This window comes from Pangasianodon hypophthalmus, chromosome 13 (assembly GCF_027358585.1).
Source record: "Pangasianodon hypophthalmus isolate fPanHyp1 chromosome 13, fPanHyp1.pri, whole genome shotgun sequence".
NCBI lineage: Eukaryota > Metazoa > Chordata > Actinopteri > Siluriformes > Pangasiidae > Pangasianodon > Pangasianodon hypophthalmus.
In genome coordinates, this window is record NC_069722.1 from 22,329,375 (window position 1) to 22,345,627 (window position 16,253).

A 16,253-nucleotide genomic window follows, 5' to 3' on the forward strand; every position below is an offset into this window, starting at 1 on the left:
CTGTGACCAAGCCAAAGTTGATCATTTTCCTGTAACAGCATGCCTTAAATGATTTTATTCTTCTTACAGCACAGCGATTTGGCAATGAGTACAATTTTCATTTATTAAAGTCATACCTTTTTATCTGTGTATAGCTATGCTTTCAAAAGAACACGGCTCGTCATGTTACCGAGAAACCGCAAAGCACAAAACATTACTCATCACTCGGAAGAGTATTTTCTTTCAGGGAAGGCATCTCAAAATATTACGTGTAAGGAAGCTGATACTTTTAAAAGTAACACTTTGTGCACAATGTTGCTGTGTATTTGTGAAAAATCAGGTCATGCAGGTTATTCATATTAATTTATATAAAACCTTCACATATTTTCATGAAGGGGGCCAATAAATCTAGTTTCTCAGAATTCTGATTTCTCCTGTAGAGAAAATTAAAAACCTCTTGTCCACTCAAAACTGAGAAAAGCAACCATGCCATAAAAATCAGCACGTCATGGTAGTGAAATCCAATGTTGGGTGGGGAAGAAAACAGTCCTGGGATACAAAGTGGAATAAAAGTCTTTTATTGTTTAGCTATGTCATTATCCATGTTCCCAAAAGAAGCCGCACAGGCAAACAAAAACAACGACGTCGCTTCAATAGAGAGACTACCTCGAGATAGCATAGAAAAGAAAAGATCTTTGTCAAGCCCGTGCCCCCTCTTCTCCCCTACTCTCCATATTTCACCCCACACCTTATTTGGAACAACTGTGACACTGAAAAGCGCCTCTCTGGGCATACCTTTTTTTTCTTTAATAAGAATGCATATATTTCTCCCACCCCAATACTCCAAGGTTTAACAGCTGATCGTATAAAAAAAAGCTACACATCGTTACACTTTCAGTCAGATTACATAGAAACCGATTATTAGTGTTCGACACCGTTTACGTGAGAAAGATTTGAGAAACCAAAACGAGGCAAGTCCACTACAACTCAACACTACAGAAGACATAAAAAGGAAATACAAATTACTGCTGAAACAAAAAAGTGGGGAAAAAAAAAAAAAAAAAAAACAATTAATGAATACATACTAGGTCAAAATCAAGCTAGGAGGTCAGTACCATAGACTGATCTTTAAAAAAAAAAAAAAGTTAAAAAAAGGAAAGTGAAATAAAAACAAAGCTAAAAAGGTTTACAGTTCCATCTTTAGATCTTCCATCTCCACTCTTAAAAGAGCACCCGCTCCCAAAATCCCTCTCGACTTTCCTTCCTCCGTCGTGGCCAAGTGGAAAAAATAAAGTCCAGAATAATAACAACAAAAAAGGGGGGTTGGCTTCCCTTCCTCTTGTTCCTCGTAGAAAACTCCCTCTCGTCTCCAACAGGTGTGTACATGTACATTGTGTGTATGTGTGTGTGTGCAGTGTTTGTGTGTGTGTGTGCATTGTCAGGCACTTTCCGATATGCTCGCGCACCCGCCGCAACCCTTCCGTGACTCCTTAGGCAAAAATCACAATGCAGATTCATTCACGCAATACAACTGCAAGGGAGACAAAAAAAAAAAAAAAAGAAACAATTCAGCATTATAGAAACAAGTTTTACCAGAAATGAGTGTAGAATTGGCCAAAAAAAGCTAAAAACAGAAATTTGCACGATCATGGAGGTTAAAACCCACAAAGACCTTATAAAGAGAAGTTAAAAATTAAAATCATAGGTCATGTTCAAAGCTTCCTTTATGTTTTCGCTACATTAGCCTTGCTCCTCTCGGAAGGAATTAATCATTACACCACACTAAAACAGATTATAGACAGTGCAAACATGTAAACCTGGTAGTATGGTTTTCTTTTCCCCCCCCTTTGGCATCTCTCACCTTCTCTACTTGCAGACTGTGTGTGTGTGAGAATGTGTTTAGAGGTCCGTGTCGAACCAGGCCAGCTGATTGGAGTCTGTGGGAGGAAGGCCGTCCATCAGGTCGTGGCTGTGGCCGAGGTCAGGAAGCCCCTCCACTGGGTACTCTGCTCCGGGATGGTGGCCAGCGAGCTCATGTTCCAGCATGCCATCCATGCCCAGGCCGTCCTGGGCATAGCCCGAGTGGAAGGAGCGGTAGCTTGGGTCTATGACAAGAAAGAGGGAGGGAAAAACACATATAGACATGAAAGATAAGCTGGAAAAAAGTACAGGTGCACAAAGTAGTGCAGTGGCGCACTTATACACAAATGTGCAGTTATTTTCTGTTTAAACACAAATGGTGCATTCAAGTAAAACTTCGGTTCACCTCATGATACATTCACCATTCTAGGAGTTCATAAAAATATGGATGCAAAATGTGAATCTATATGTATAATATATACGGTTAGAATTACAATCTGAAATAAAAGACTGTTTATCAGGGTGATAACAGGTCCTAAGTTGGCTGAATATTTGGATAATTAATTGTGGATTCAATAGTAAATACTAATTAAATAAAATAAACCAGGATTGTTTTTGCTATCAACTGCATCAACGTAATGGATGCAACAGAGTAAACGTGGCAGGACTCTTACCGTCTGGTCTGTATCCAACAGGCTCTCCTTGAGCTCCTATATCCAGACCCATATCACCAGTCTAAGAAAGATGGACAGAAAATCAAATACAGCCATATAATTAAATCACGTGTGTACTCCATTACCGAGTGCACAAACCTCGTTCCAGGCCATGGGCTCTGTTCTGAAGAGAGAGCTGGTCAGCTCCACAGACAGCCGCTTCTTGTAGTCCTGAGGTTTGTCCTCAGACATGCGGAACAGCACAGCTGCCGCATACGTAGCTAGACAGACAGAGAGAGAGAGTGATTACAATTTAGTAATGCTTTTTGTTTTTAAATGTTAGCGACACTTAAACAAGTTTGTTTCATATCAGAGTAACAGCCTAGCCTTTATCGAGGTTTATTACAATAAAAAAGATATATTGTATGTGTTTTGAACTGAAATGTCAGAGCAATGAGTCTGTTTGCAGTGTGCCTGAAACTTTCATGGTCTGATGAACCAAATTATGGGATTGCCTTTTCCAAACGAGGACACATTGTGCTACTTTGAATTCGTCCAAAATAAAGAAACCTCAGACAGCTGTCCTTATGTTGCCTTCCAAATAGAACACACTGTACCTGCCTAAAAAAAGCTGAAGCAACAAAAAGACCATGAAGAATTGATCAAACCCACATGGGTACTAATCTACTGCCACATACAGATTAGTTTGTAGAGGGAAAAATGTTGAAATTAACACACAATGCCACTGCGAATGGTTTGCACTTTCGAGAGGAAAATGTCTTTGAAGACGAGTTTCAAAATGCAACAGTGGATTTTCCACAAATTATGTGAAAGCAGCTAGATTATAAATGTAAAAAATTATATTTTTCTACACAGTGATGTCAGAAACGACCTAATTTTCATTTCCAAAAAGCTAACTGGCACTGCAAGTTGCTTAACATGCAGAAAAACAAAGAAAGCACGAATGCCAACAACTGGCTTAAGCACGTGTCTAACTTGAACAGTTTCGATTGAACCTCCCCTCTAAACACACACTCACCCACTCCCTCGTTCCTGGAGTGCAGCAGTTCAGTGAGGGGCGCCGTGGCTCCCTCTGCTTCGATGGCCTCGGCCGCTTCCTTGTCCTGTGCCAGTTCGCACAGCACACCGGCCGCCACACGCTGGATGTTTTCGATCGGAGAGTACAGCAACTGCACAACGAAGGAGAGAGGCAGCTCTTGAGTACTGGTGCTTTTGTTCATGAACTGAACTATAACCTTTAGTTTCACTCAAGCCTTATACAATATAAATATTTCCGGTTTGCGATTTACCTTATTAAAGATCAGATTGGTCTAGAAAACTTTAGACATGCTAAGGGCTCCAATTTGCCTCAGAAACTTTTGTAAGACAGAACAAAACAGGACTGACCTTTTTAATTTGTCACTTTAATGTCCCATTTAATATCGTCCACGTCAAGAACTGGTTTCAGAAAAGTAGCTATCTTGTATATACAACAATCAGTAGCACATAGCTAGCCCCTCTCTATCAGCTTAGCACATCATTTGCAAAACTTATGCTGTACCTGAACAAACAGAGGGATGGTGTTGAGTCCTCGGATAACAATTCTGTTGTGCACATCTCTGGCCAGGATGTGGAGCGCGCCAGTGCAGCCCTCTACGATCTCCTCCATTCGAACTCCTTCCTGTAAAGTACGCATACAAAAGAAACTCAATCACAATCTTAAGCCTTTTTTTTTTTTTAAACCATGAGCTTTTGGTCTGTACTTGTGTCTGTCAGTAGAGAAACCATTTCCACAAAGTAGTAATTTTGATTTGAGGCACTGGCCAAAATACTCACCACAAACTGTTGCTGTGTGCCTCCCATGGAGGTGCGTCTCTGGGTGTCCTGGTGTGCCCTCACGAGCAGCTGGACTAATCGGGGGATGGCACCCTGCTCGCGCAGTGGCGCGTGATTGGCTGGACATAGCGCCAGGTTACGGATCAGACCAACCGTGGCCTGGGAGGGGGAGCAAAACGGAATGATCAGACACGTACAGCTAACATAAAGGTGGTGCAATGGGCAACAAATTTCCATAACTATTTGACAAATACGTAATTAGATAATCTATACAACTCTAATACTTTTTCTTAATTCATTTAAATTCTGATAAATAGCTGGTAAAAACCTTGTACCTTAATAAGAGGCCAGTGTGAGGGCGGGTGCAGCAGTTTGACCACCACAGGAAGGCCGTAGTGAAGGCGCACAGCATTCTGGGCCATTTCAGCATCTTGGTGTCTGGAGGTGAGATGGCGGAGAGCGCACACGGCCGGCTCGGTGATGTCCTCGCGGTCTCCGGCTCTAAGCACGGTGCGCACGAGCGACTCGATGCCACCGACCTGGCACACCATCATTTTGTTCTTGTAGTTGTTGCAGGTAAGGTTGGACAGGATGCCGGCGGCGCACGTCACCACGTTGATGTCGTCCGAGCCGAGCAGCTGGACCAGGGTGCCGAGCAGGCCTTCCATCCCCTCCTATAGCAGGCAAAACAATTAAAGCCAAGTTAACAAGGCTGAAAATACAGACTGAAAAATAAAGTACCTACATATCATACTATTCATTTTTAAATAATAAATTACAAATTGTGCACACGTGTGTGTGTGTGTTTGTGTGTGTACCTGCTTGGTGGCAGCATCTGACAGGTTTCTGAGGGTCCAGAGGCAGTTCTGTACCAGTCGCTGACTGGGGTCGGTCAGGTGAAGGCCAAGAGCCTGCATGCCTCCTGAAATTACACACAGTGATAAAATAAAAACACAGACTTGCCAAGTGCTGCATGCAGGGTGTCTACAGGTATGCCAAAGCTTAGAACCTTTTAAAATATGAATAAATTTTAAGATTTAAGACCTAATTTGCAGTACACACAATTAATATAAAACATCTGCTACATGAATAACTCTCATGTAAGGGAAATTGTAGGAAAATTCATTTGTGGGGTTTTTTTTCCTGCTATAAAATCAATAATCTTAGAGGCCAGACCACTTAAGTGTTTTTAACTCATTTATTTCAAATACACTATGTAGTGAGGTTCTAAGATTTGCTGCTCTCCAGCCATGTCTACTTGATTATTGCATTTCCTCAAATTGTCACTGATGGATCCATGAGCAAGAATCCTGACTGTACTCAGTGCAATTCCAAGTCACTTTGGATAACTACATCTTCCAAAGGAGCACACGTCTTAGTCTCATAAGGAGAATGGAAAAAATATACACACCAAAAAAAAAAAAGAACAACCTAAAAAGCCATGTATATTAAACTTGAGGCCTTGAATTTGTACAATGTAATGTCAGGCAAATGAATGCTTTCTAACACACACAGACACCCTGTGCAATTGCATTAGCATTCAAGTCAAAGCCAATAAAAACCTGAACGCTTTGACCATTGTGTGTGGGTGTTTGCCTGTATAAACGCACCAGCCTCCACGATGGCAGGTTTGTTACTGGAGCAAACGGAGAGAACTTTGAGCACACGGCTGGTGGTCCACAGCAGCTTCTCGTACGTGTAGGTCCTCATGATGTTCACCAGAGCCTGAGGGCCGCCACTAGCCAAGATGATCAACTAAAGGAACAGAGGCAACTTGCTTAGACAAACAAACTTAGTGAGCATACAGTTCAACAACAGTACAAACATCACGTTTTTGGTCACGGAATCCATCTTCACCTTGCTCTCCTGGTTGCCGTAAGCCAGGATCTGTAGGCAGTCTGTGGTGATGGCCAGGAATTTAACGTTGGTCTTGTTTAGCAGGGCGACCATCTTCTGCAGGCCACCGGCCAGACGGACGGCCATTTTAGCTCCTTCCTGGTGCAGGAGGAGGTTGTGCAGGGTTGTGATGGCGTAGAACAGCACGCTGTCCACTGGGGATCTGACACACACACACACACAAAATGTTATTCAAGCAATTAAATTGTGATTATTTGTATAACTGACTGTTATAAAATGTGATCTCCCATTTACTGCATTTTATTTTACAAGCAAGTTTTTGGCAAAGAAGTAAATAATAAAATGCTTTAGAATAAACTGTTGTAGAAAAATAATACGACAGAGTGCGAAGCAAACTCACTGTTAACACCATGAACAAAAACAGACATTTTTTACCTTATAATTGGGTAATATTTGAATGATTATGCTGAGATTCCACAGCCACTACAAACAGCTGTGCATCACAATGTTTCCTCAGAGCCTAGCTCTTACCCAAGCATCTTGACGAGAGCAGGGATGCCGCCGGATTTGAAAATGGCGAGAAGGCCCTCCCGGTGGTGGGAGAGGTTGTGCAGTGTGCCGGCGGTGCAGCGTGCCGTCTCCACGTCGGCCGTGTTCTGCATGGTCCTCACGATGGCCGACACCATCTGAGGGGAGCGCATGATGGCGTGCCGCGACGCCTCCTTCTTCGACAGCTGATGCACCATGACGGATGCCTTATTCACCACCACCTCCACAGAGAAAAGGTAGACAGTTAAAAAGTGAAACATGCTGCTCCAGTTTTGTGAAAAGTCTTTCCCCAAAGTCCTCGTGTCCTTTTTATTTTCATTTTCATTTTCAAAAGTTAAGATGCTACACAGCAGAAACATTTTTGGGTCAGCCTTGAAAAAAAAAAACAAACAAACAAACAAACAAAAAAAAACAATACCTGATTTATTTTTAAATATACCTAGTGTTACCTTAAATCCCCCCCAGAAATATATATGTTTTTTAGTAGAAACTAAGCAATCTTCACCTGGTCTTCGTCGTTGAGGAGCTTGGTGAGCTCTGGAATAGCCCTTGTGGCAAGTTCAGCGTCATCCTGGTAGTTGATGAGGTTCACCACGGCATGTTTGAGCATCTGGGACGGCTCAGCCAGCCGCTGCACGTTGGTGGGGTTAGCGGAGTCAAACTGGGTGGTGGGGATCTGCATGCCCTCATCCAGGGTCTCGGGGAACATGGCGGCACGCACACGCTGGGCACGGGTCATGGCGTACTGCCCGTCCATGTCTAGAAAAAGCGATATGGGTGATATGCATGCAGCAACCTGTGGATATTTGCCACAAACTACTTTCGCGGAGCTCCTAGAGCACAGAAACCAACTCGTACCTGCCACCTGCTCCGGTGTAAAGGGCTGACTGAATCCCTGCTCCCACTCATACAGCACCTGGTTGTCCAGCTCCTCGTCCTCCGGGTTCCCCTTGCCGGAGAGTGAGGGTGCCGTGGTGGTGGCTCCAGAGTGGATACCTGAGTCCAGGTAGGACTGCTGCTGCCAGTGGCTCACTGCAGCCTTCCGGTCCTGCTCCATCGCCATGTCCAGCTCCATCAGATCAGCTATACACCCCCACCCACAGCAAAGAAGGGATATTAATCAGAGAGGAAGAGTCTCTTTGAATCAAAATGAAGGTGGAGGAAAAAAAAAAAAAAAAAAGACAAAGCACTGTGTGCAACCATAAAAAAAAGCCTCACAAAAAAAATTTACCAGTAAAATGACTAGAACCCACCGGCAACTCAGCCATTAATCTTCAACTAAGTCAACTAAGACGCATAAAAAGCAGAGATGCCGCCACCACCACTACCTCACTACAGGAATATATAAAAGAAATTTGACTATTTGCCTTAAGTTCTGGTGATTACAAGTTCTTGTCGTTATTATTATTATTATTTATTTATTTTTTTTTTTACATGTAAACACTCACTGGTTAGCATTCAGAATGCTAACCTAACCAGCATTACTTCTTTATTACAGTTCAATCGCTATTTATGCAATAAAGAGCTTGAGTCTGGAAGTTACATCCGGACTCCTGTGTATTAAAGTGGCAAAAGTTTTTTTTTTTTTTTTCTGTTCCTTACTTGTACAAATAACCTTCGAAAATAAGTAGAACATAATATGTGGCTGAGAAACTCCATTTGGAAAATTGATTTCTGGTCTGGAATGCACACTTGTGTTTGGATGAGCTTCCTGTTAGACATTTTATAGACATTCTACTCTATATAACACTGTAGATCCAAGGGGCTTGAGCTTTAGGAACATGAGTGGGAAAAGGGGGATGGGCTCAAGGAGCTTAAAAAAAATAAAAAAATAAAAATATCATTGTCAAAGCCACCCAACTGTTAAGAGGACTAGTCTTTCAAAATAAAATAAAAAAATAAATCTTACCTAATGCCCCTTTAATTTGAATGGCTGACTCTAATCTAGTATACATGCACACCGTGAACAAAAACAATACCACATGCATTACATATACAGTAAACTACTATGTTGCCCTCATTATGATGACTGGCTTCTAGACTTTTCTACACGTTTAAACAGGTCCTGCCCAAGTTTCAGTCGCTGTGTGTGGCATCGTTAGGTGTGTTTGTGTTTGCGGAGTGGGGGAGGGCGCCATGTTTTCCGGTCGCTCATTCCCGTGCGAACCCGTTCATTTAATTCCGGGCTATAATTAGAATTTCTGAGACTGCAGAAAATGTGTACTCACACTGGGTAGCCATCGTGATGCCGAGCCGTCAGTCCGAACTACTTCCAAATCTGTGGGGAAAACAAAGAAACGCAGTCGTGAGCATAAAGAAGGAAATTCTGCAAAGGCACAAAGTGTAACTTGGCAAAGTTGTGGAAGAGGACATGCGATACGGGCTCTTACAAACAGCCTGAAACCTGATCGTCTGTATTCAGCACTCCATTCCTTTCAGACAACAGCTGTCTGTGTGTGAGAGTGGGGGCTCGAGTCATACAGCCTCAAGCTGTGTGTGTGTGTGTGTGTGTGTGTGTGTGTGTGTGTGTGTGTGTGTGTTCTCAGGGAAACTCCCAGCATTCAAGCAGCTGTGTGTGTGTTTGTGTGTCTCACTCACCTCACACCACACACACACACACACACAGTGAGTCATCATGGCACTGGCAATAAAAACATTCCTGAGGGTTAGTCAGCGTCATTCATCAGCGCTCGATGAGAGTATCGAGATGTGCTGAACAACGTGATGAAGATCAACAAGCTAATTGAAAAACAGCGTTGGAATAGACAGACGCTCATTTCTACCAGAAGCGTTTAAGTGGTTTATGGCACTGCTTCCCGATCAGGCCTGTCTGTAACACTGGACTGAAAACGACTACACAGCACCATCAATTGCAAGCCCACAGCCTAATGACATGCGTTTGCTGGTTTCTTTCTTTAAGACACAGAAACCGAAATGATTTGTTTGTAAAGGTAAAAGTAATCCGGTGGCCACCTTTGGACCATTTCAGCAAAAGACTTGATTCTCTATCTAAAACCCTAAGAAGATAAATTCAAAATGTGGTTCAACGAAACATATCGGCAGGAACCGATGACCAGTGGATATGTCTACACACGAGGACTAGCCAGGCTACACTGTGCCTCTTCTAGAGATTATAAATAACTGAAATAACTCTAGACATTCTGGTAAACTCAGTATCTGATCAGATCCCATACTTTCTCAAGCACTCGGACATACAGCGACTGTTTTAGTAATGCCATTGGCAGCTACAGTCGGGTAGCTTGATCCCTTTGTGTGCGCTTAATAAAAAAAAATAAAAAAAACACAACCAGGCTAGTCGCACTGGGATGTATGCATCTAGTTCTCAAACAAGACGACAGAAGGAAGTAGGAGTGCAACAGATGGGATAAATTTAAAATCTTTTCTTTCTTTATTTTTATAATGTGTGTGTCTGTGAAACCCAATGAATAACACACTGAAGAGAGATAAGATAAGCTGAAGAGGGTGTATTGGTAGTCAAGATTGACCTGTGATCATGAGATTTGTAGCAATAAGAAAATTTATTTTTAAAAAAAAATGTATACCACGGAGGAAAAAAAAAAGTTTAGGCCAAACACACTAAACCATAGTTGTAACGGCACACCTTTTCATCACATTTTTTTTTATTTCTTTTTAAACACAGCTGTTCCAGGAAAGCATTTCATGCTGAATTAGCCTTTTTTCCACTTAATATGCTGACTAAACCAGAGAACTTGTATAAACACGTTAGACGGAGCTTCAAACCAACACTAAAAATCTAGTAAACAGCCACAAACCTGCCTTAGCGTTTTCGCAGAATGAGAGAGGATGTGGACTAATCCAGGACAACGGAAACCACTTTTAGGTTCGGCTTCCTGAGCTGCGACTCGTTGGGCTGGAGAGTAAACGCCTCACGAGTGCTCGGCAGCTCGAGTTAAACGATTAGTGCTTTTCATTAAATAAATAAATAAATACGACATTCAGAAAAAGAAAAAAAGAAAAAGTCCAAAATCTACTTGCACCACTACCTTGAATTCCCCTTGAGCTACCAAGCAAGAGATTAGCGATTAATTAAACGGTGACTAACATGCAAATCCTTTTATCAGCATTGCTTTTTTCTCCCCCTCATGGTACTACCAAAGCAACCACAACAGCATGAAAACACAACCTGTAACGAATCTGCTTGAAAGACACAATGTCACTAATGTGTGTCCCTGTATCGCTCAGTACACTGTGTAACATTTAATAACGAACATTACAGGGACAGGTACGAGTGTTTGTTCAGACAAGTCTGGCAAAAACATCATGAAATCTGACTCGTAAGCCTTATCTGGATGGGATTAAATTTACATGGGGTTCTGGGGTAATTTTCTATTTTACAGGTTGCTCTGTGATTTTATTTCCATGTTGTTCTTTTCCTCCGTCCTCCTCTGAGGAAAATTACAGGCTGAATTACCTGTCTACCTGTTTTTTCGACAAACTCAGCAGTCTTGTGATAATTTTAGTCCAGACGTACATGTCTGTGATTTTTCTATGCAGCTTTCATCCCATTACAGATGTTTGACTGCTGCTATTTGCTGTATTTATTCTCGTAGAGTGTGTACGAATGACCGTTCCCCAGACATTAAACACTGTCCAAGCCGGGAAACGAAAAATGGATGCCTCTCGGATACTTTGCGATTATTGTTTTGTGTTTTCAGATTGTCGCTAGAACCTTGGTTTGCCCCCAAACTGAAATAAGAGCCAGCGTCTCTTCTCTGCTCCAGTGCCACCTCCACTGCTTGGACGCCATGCTGTGAATGGAGCGTGATGAGACGACTGTGTGACGCAAACATCCAGGTTGGTCGAAAATACAACCTGCTAGAAACTCGCGTCACCTGTGGTCATTTTATTGCGTTGATACGTCAACGGCACTTAAATTAACTTAATATTAAATTTGCCGTTAAAAGCCCTTCCATTCTGAAAACCCTCAGAACGGTGACTGGACGTTGTACAACACTCCACGGCATAATCTCAGAACTAGCTGACTTCGAAAGTCCCCAAATTAATCTAATCTTGTAACTTCATCAATTACGTTTAAGACACAAACAGAGCTCCCTCTGATTTATTCAGCGACTTGCAGACTGCCCTCCCTCCTTTTTTTTTTTTTTTTTTTTTTTAAAGTGACCAAAGCTTTGAAAAATGAGTGCCGAGTGAAAAGATTAACAAAAAACTAAAACTTGAGAGTACAGGATGGTGAAAGTTAGAGCAAATCACCTCGCTTTTAAACACACAACCACAACTGAGAGAACGCCACAGCTAATAGCTGAAAACGTTGGCCAAATACCAGCTGTGGTTACGTTTCGTCAAGACACAACAGGCTTCTCGAGAGTCAGTGTGCGATTCGTCTCTGTCGAGTACTCGAGTTATTGAAATGCAAAACGAGCATCGCTAGAACGCAGTTTATTTACCTTTTTCCACCCCATCCGTTTCAACGCCCGAATCCATAACAAGAATAGATCTTGGTCTTGAGGAATTAAGGAAAAAATGCTTAAATTTCAGTCTTTATTTGCATTATATACACACGATCAAGCTTTTCGTGCATCGTTAGCCACATTAACATTTGAGGGGAGCTTAAAATAAAGCAATTCACACCCTCGCTCAGGCTTAAAAAAAAAATTTTTTTTAAATATTCAAGCAGCTCATCTGAAGCTCTTACTCAGAAAAAGAGCCCCTTTTACACACAGGTAATTACAGGAACCCACATTTATGAAAACATCCTGCAGTCAGCGTCGGACATTCCACTGTGTGTGTGTGTGTGTGTGTGTGTGTGTGTGGCTGCCGGGGAGGTACTGTACAGCACTTCAGACGTCTGCCTACACCGAACCAGACAGAAAGCTTCTTAATAGGAGGAGGGAAACTGTAGAGCTGTGAAGTCGTGCCAAAGTTAATAAATCGGGCCTTTTTTTTTTAAAGCGGGTGAAGGGGGCTGTTCCTCTTCGAAGAACGCTCCGAGTGCACACAGGAGCAGCTGTGGCTATGAAAACACACTTTGTGAGCAGTTCATTCAACATCGTTCAGATTAGACTGGGGGGGGAAAAAAATTTCAATGCTTCGCTGAGGAACTGAAAACATTTCCGTGACTGCCCCAGGACTTGCTCAGAGTCAGAGTGGAAGGGAGCGATAAAGCCACAACATGACAATCTAACCATCAATCACACCATTTTAAAAAAAATACATCACATATCTGCTTTTCAAAGACAATGTACAGAATGGTGAACCTTATAGAAGGGCTCCTATCTTCCCCAAAAACGAGCGCAGCGATTCAAACCAAGCACGAAGACGTGCCGCCCTCGTCCATATGGAAGTGATTTAGAAAAGCCGCATCTACAAAGCAAACGTAGGACGCCGCCTGACCGTCCTTTATGGCTTCATTCAGACTACTTTGCTGTGATGGAAATTCACAGCAAAGGATCGCTTATCACGAACCACACAACACGACTAAGCTAAACCAAGCTAAACATGTTATTCTCCGTCTACATTTTCCGTGCAGTGGCGTAAGGGAAAGCGGATGCAGTGTTTCTGGGTTTTCCCCCCGAGCAAGACGACGCACAGCTCTCCGTCTGCGAGATCAAAGACGCGCTCTATAGCAGTTTCCTAATCCTGCTCCTTCAGTCCCCTGTTCCTGCACAAACACTCGCGTTTTATCCTTACGAAAAGGTTGTTAAGGAGCTGATGATGAGTCAGGGCTTGTGTTAGAGCAGGGATTACATTAGGTCGTAGTCTATAGTGCAGGAAAACTGATGAGTTCCTGAAAAACGGCATCGGAGTTGAAGAGCGGCGTGAGCAGTTCTCTTAAATAAAACCTGCTTCTAAAAGTCAGTAACAGCATGCACTCAGGGAACTTAATTTGTATGAATTCCCATGGAAATAAGCAATTTGTTTACATGAAACAAATATTTTTGGCACAAAGTAGCACACGAGTCCCTAAGCCGCTTCCACACATGCTGGGTTTACTCCGTTTGAATCAAACCCTGGTGTGTTTTCTCCTCAGCACAGTTGCTTTAGGCAGATCAGAAGACAGCAATATAACGGAGAGCGTCTGAGAGAGACGTCGTCTCGGTCCGCTTCCGAGTGTGAGCCGACTGAGCTGAGAAGGTGATTCAACCCTGAATCAAACTGACTCGACTGGAGGAAGAGAACCAAACGTGCCGTGTATTTCTGACTGCAGCATTTTTCCCTGCTGTACTGAGCCAAAAACAGAGCTGTAGTGCTACACCAATGTCCTGCGTAAACCAAAACGAGAAAACGAATCAAGGCTGTATGGGTAGGTTTTCATCGCTGCATGCCTCACAACTGGCTTTCTGGTGATCTTTCATTCACAGCAAATGGCAAAAAAAAAAAAAAAAAAAAAAAAAAAACACTGGGTGGTTCTAGGTACTAGGTGTAAAAAGCGCCGTCAAGTCCTCCATTGAAAAACTCCGATTTTATTGCACCTTGCTGACACGTCAGCGAATCATGATTACTCAATTTCCTCATTAACCCAAAGATCGAAAGTTTCTCATTACCGGTTTAAACGATCAACATTGTCAGAGCTGTAGAACTGCGTAGTTGTGATTTCAGAGGCAGCGGAGACAAACTTTACCTTATAAGACTATTGGTCAGTTCACCGAGGACATAACTGCAGGTTCAACAACACTGGTGCAGGGTTTTCTGGGTTTCCTTGCAAGGCAATAAGTCAGCATCAATGAAGAAACAAAGGATATTATCAAATAGTACAACACTGAAAGCGTAAATCATCTTTTGTTCAACTGAGTTCACTAGTTACATAATGGTTAGTTACTCATTAATTACTAACTAACAACTATTAAGATATTAACAATATCAATCAGAAATTCACTCGTGTTTATAAGTATAATTTCAAAATATGCTTAATGTTCTAGGTTTCAGGTGTATTTGATAAATTTTGTGAGTTGTGTTCATGCTATGGTTTGATGTAGCCCTCCATTTTGTGCTTTTTTTTTTTTTTTTTTTTTTTAGATAAACAGGTTGTAATAAAGTGGTTAGCAAACTTGTTAAACTGAAAACCCCCCAAATACTTATTTTAAACCCTTTAATGTATTGTAATATTAAAAATTAGTGCAGTTACACGCACCTTAATACCACAAATTATTATTATTTTTTTTTGGGAATGTGACTATCAAAATATGCTAATCAAATGTAACCTTATTACAGAACACTGCTAGCAATCGCAATCACTTCACACCTATTTTCCAAGAAGTCCCGCCTCATCGCTCAGGATTGGCTCACAACCACAAAAACTGTGCTCTCTCATTGGCTAGTGAATGTATCTAATTAGCAAACTGTTCGCGTGTACTCATTGTTAACCAATCCGGTACCGCTTGTCACAATACGGGTAGGGAAAAAAAACAATTATAGGTAGCTATCCAAACAGTGGTTCTCTCGCGCACACACACACACACCTGAAATGTGCGTGTAGTTGTAGAGTTTAGTGTAAAGAATGTGAAAATGTAAAATACAAAAACCTGTTCTGAGTGAGAAATGTAATTATTTCGAGGAGAACGTTGGCTAATTAGCCAAGTACTCAGAAATCTCAGTTACGACGTAGTTACCATGTAAAATGACAAAGTTAATCATTAGTAATAAATTAATAATAAGCCCTAAAATCCACCCCGTCTTTTAAACATGGACACACTGAGTTAGTTAGTTAGTTAGTAAAAGTCAAACTGCTTCGATGGTAAACAGAAGAAACGCCTAAACTTCTATTAACTCGCACACATTATAAACGTACCTGATACAAAAAAAACGGATAACCCGTTTTTTCCCCTTTTCTTTCTTCTTTAAGCGACGCGAGAGCAACGTTCTCAGTATCCAAAACTGGAATGAAAACAGCAAGACCGCCCGGTAAAAATATATATGTTTTCTTTTTTTTTCTGTGCCTCCTCTCCGCTGCGGCTCGCTGCTATGTTAGCTGGAAACTGGAGCCTCAAAATGGCGTCCCGTCTCTGTCGCCCCTGCCCGAGTCGCACTGCGCATGCGCACTGCTCTCACGCACAGCGCACACCTCAGAGGAAGTTCTTATTACGGTGAATGCGGTTTAATGTATCCTACCGCGTAGTTAACAAAAAAATAAACCGCTACCTGAGGTGTGTGGGTTTCTGCCAAGCGTGGAATACTTATCAGACTGCCTTCACGAACAAAGGAGAATAGAAATAGCCATAAATATGTTGTTGTTTTTGCTGAAAATGTAGACTTTTTTGCCACATTTCGTTCGAAGAAAACTATGTGGTATGCGCGGATGGATATGGTGTATGTAGTTAGGACGAGGTCCATTCATTAGCCTGGAATGTGCCTGATTTGAACAGGGTTTTGGGAGATCAACTTCCAAACACAAAGTAGCTTTTATATTAGGACTACACATTATACATTGCATTAAATTAAATATATATATATACTCAAGTTGTTTTTAACACTTTTTGTCGAGTTAACTTATATAGTTTTAGTAAAAATGGCACACATATT

General features: G+C 41.9%; 1 protein-coding gene across 2 annotated transcripts; it reads right to left on the reverse strand.

The window, feature by feature from the left end:
- Window positions 1–541: 541 nt before the first annotated feature.
- Window positions 542–15,715, reverse strand: LOC113546927 (catenin beta-1). Of its 2 annotated transcripts, none has more exons than XM_026947051.3 (16): window positions 15,523–15,715; window positions 8,963–9,012; window positions 7,593–7,817; window positions 7,240–7,493; window positions 6,717–6,955; window positions 6,186–6,387; window positions 5,939–6,083; window positions 5,147–5,250; window positions 4,664–5,002; window positions 4,329–4,487; window positions 4,054–4,173; window positions 3,532–3,682; window positions 2,652–2,773; window positions 2,514–2,574; window positions 1,841–2,084; window positions 542–1,510 (listed from the first exon to the last, which is right to left on the reverse strand). In XM_026947051.3, exons 2-15 carry the CDS (start codon window positions 8,973–8,975, stop codon window positions 1,879–1,881), a joined length of 2,340 nt encoding a protein of 779 aa, XP_026802852.1. In that variant the 5' UTR covers window positions 8,976–9,012; window positions 15,523–15,715; the 3' UTR covers window positions 542–1,510; window positions 1,841–1,878. The 2 variants fall into 2 exon arrangements, with proteins under 2 accessions (XP_026802852.1, XP_053095089.1); XM_053239114.1 differs by lacking the exon at window positions 15,523–15,715 and adding an exon at window positions 9,125–9,146.
- Between the last annotated feature and the right edge of the window lie 538 nt (window positions 15,716–16,253).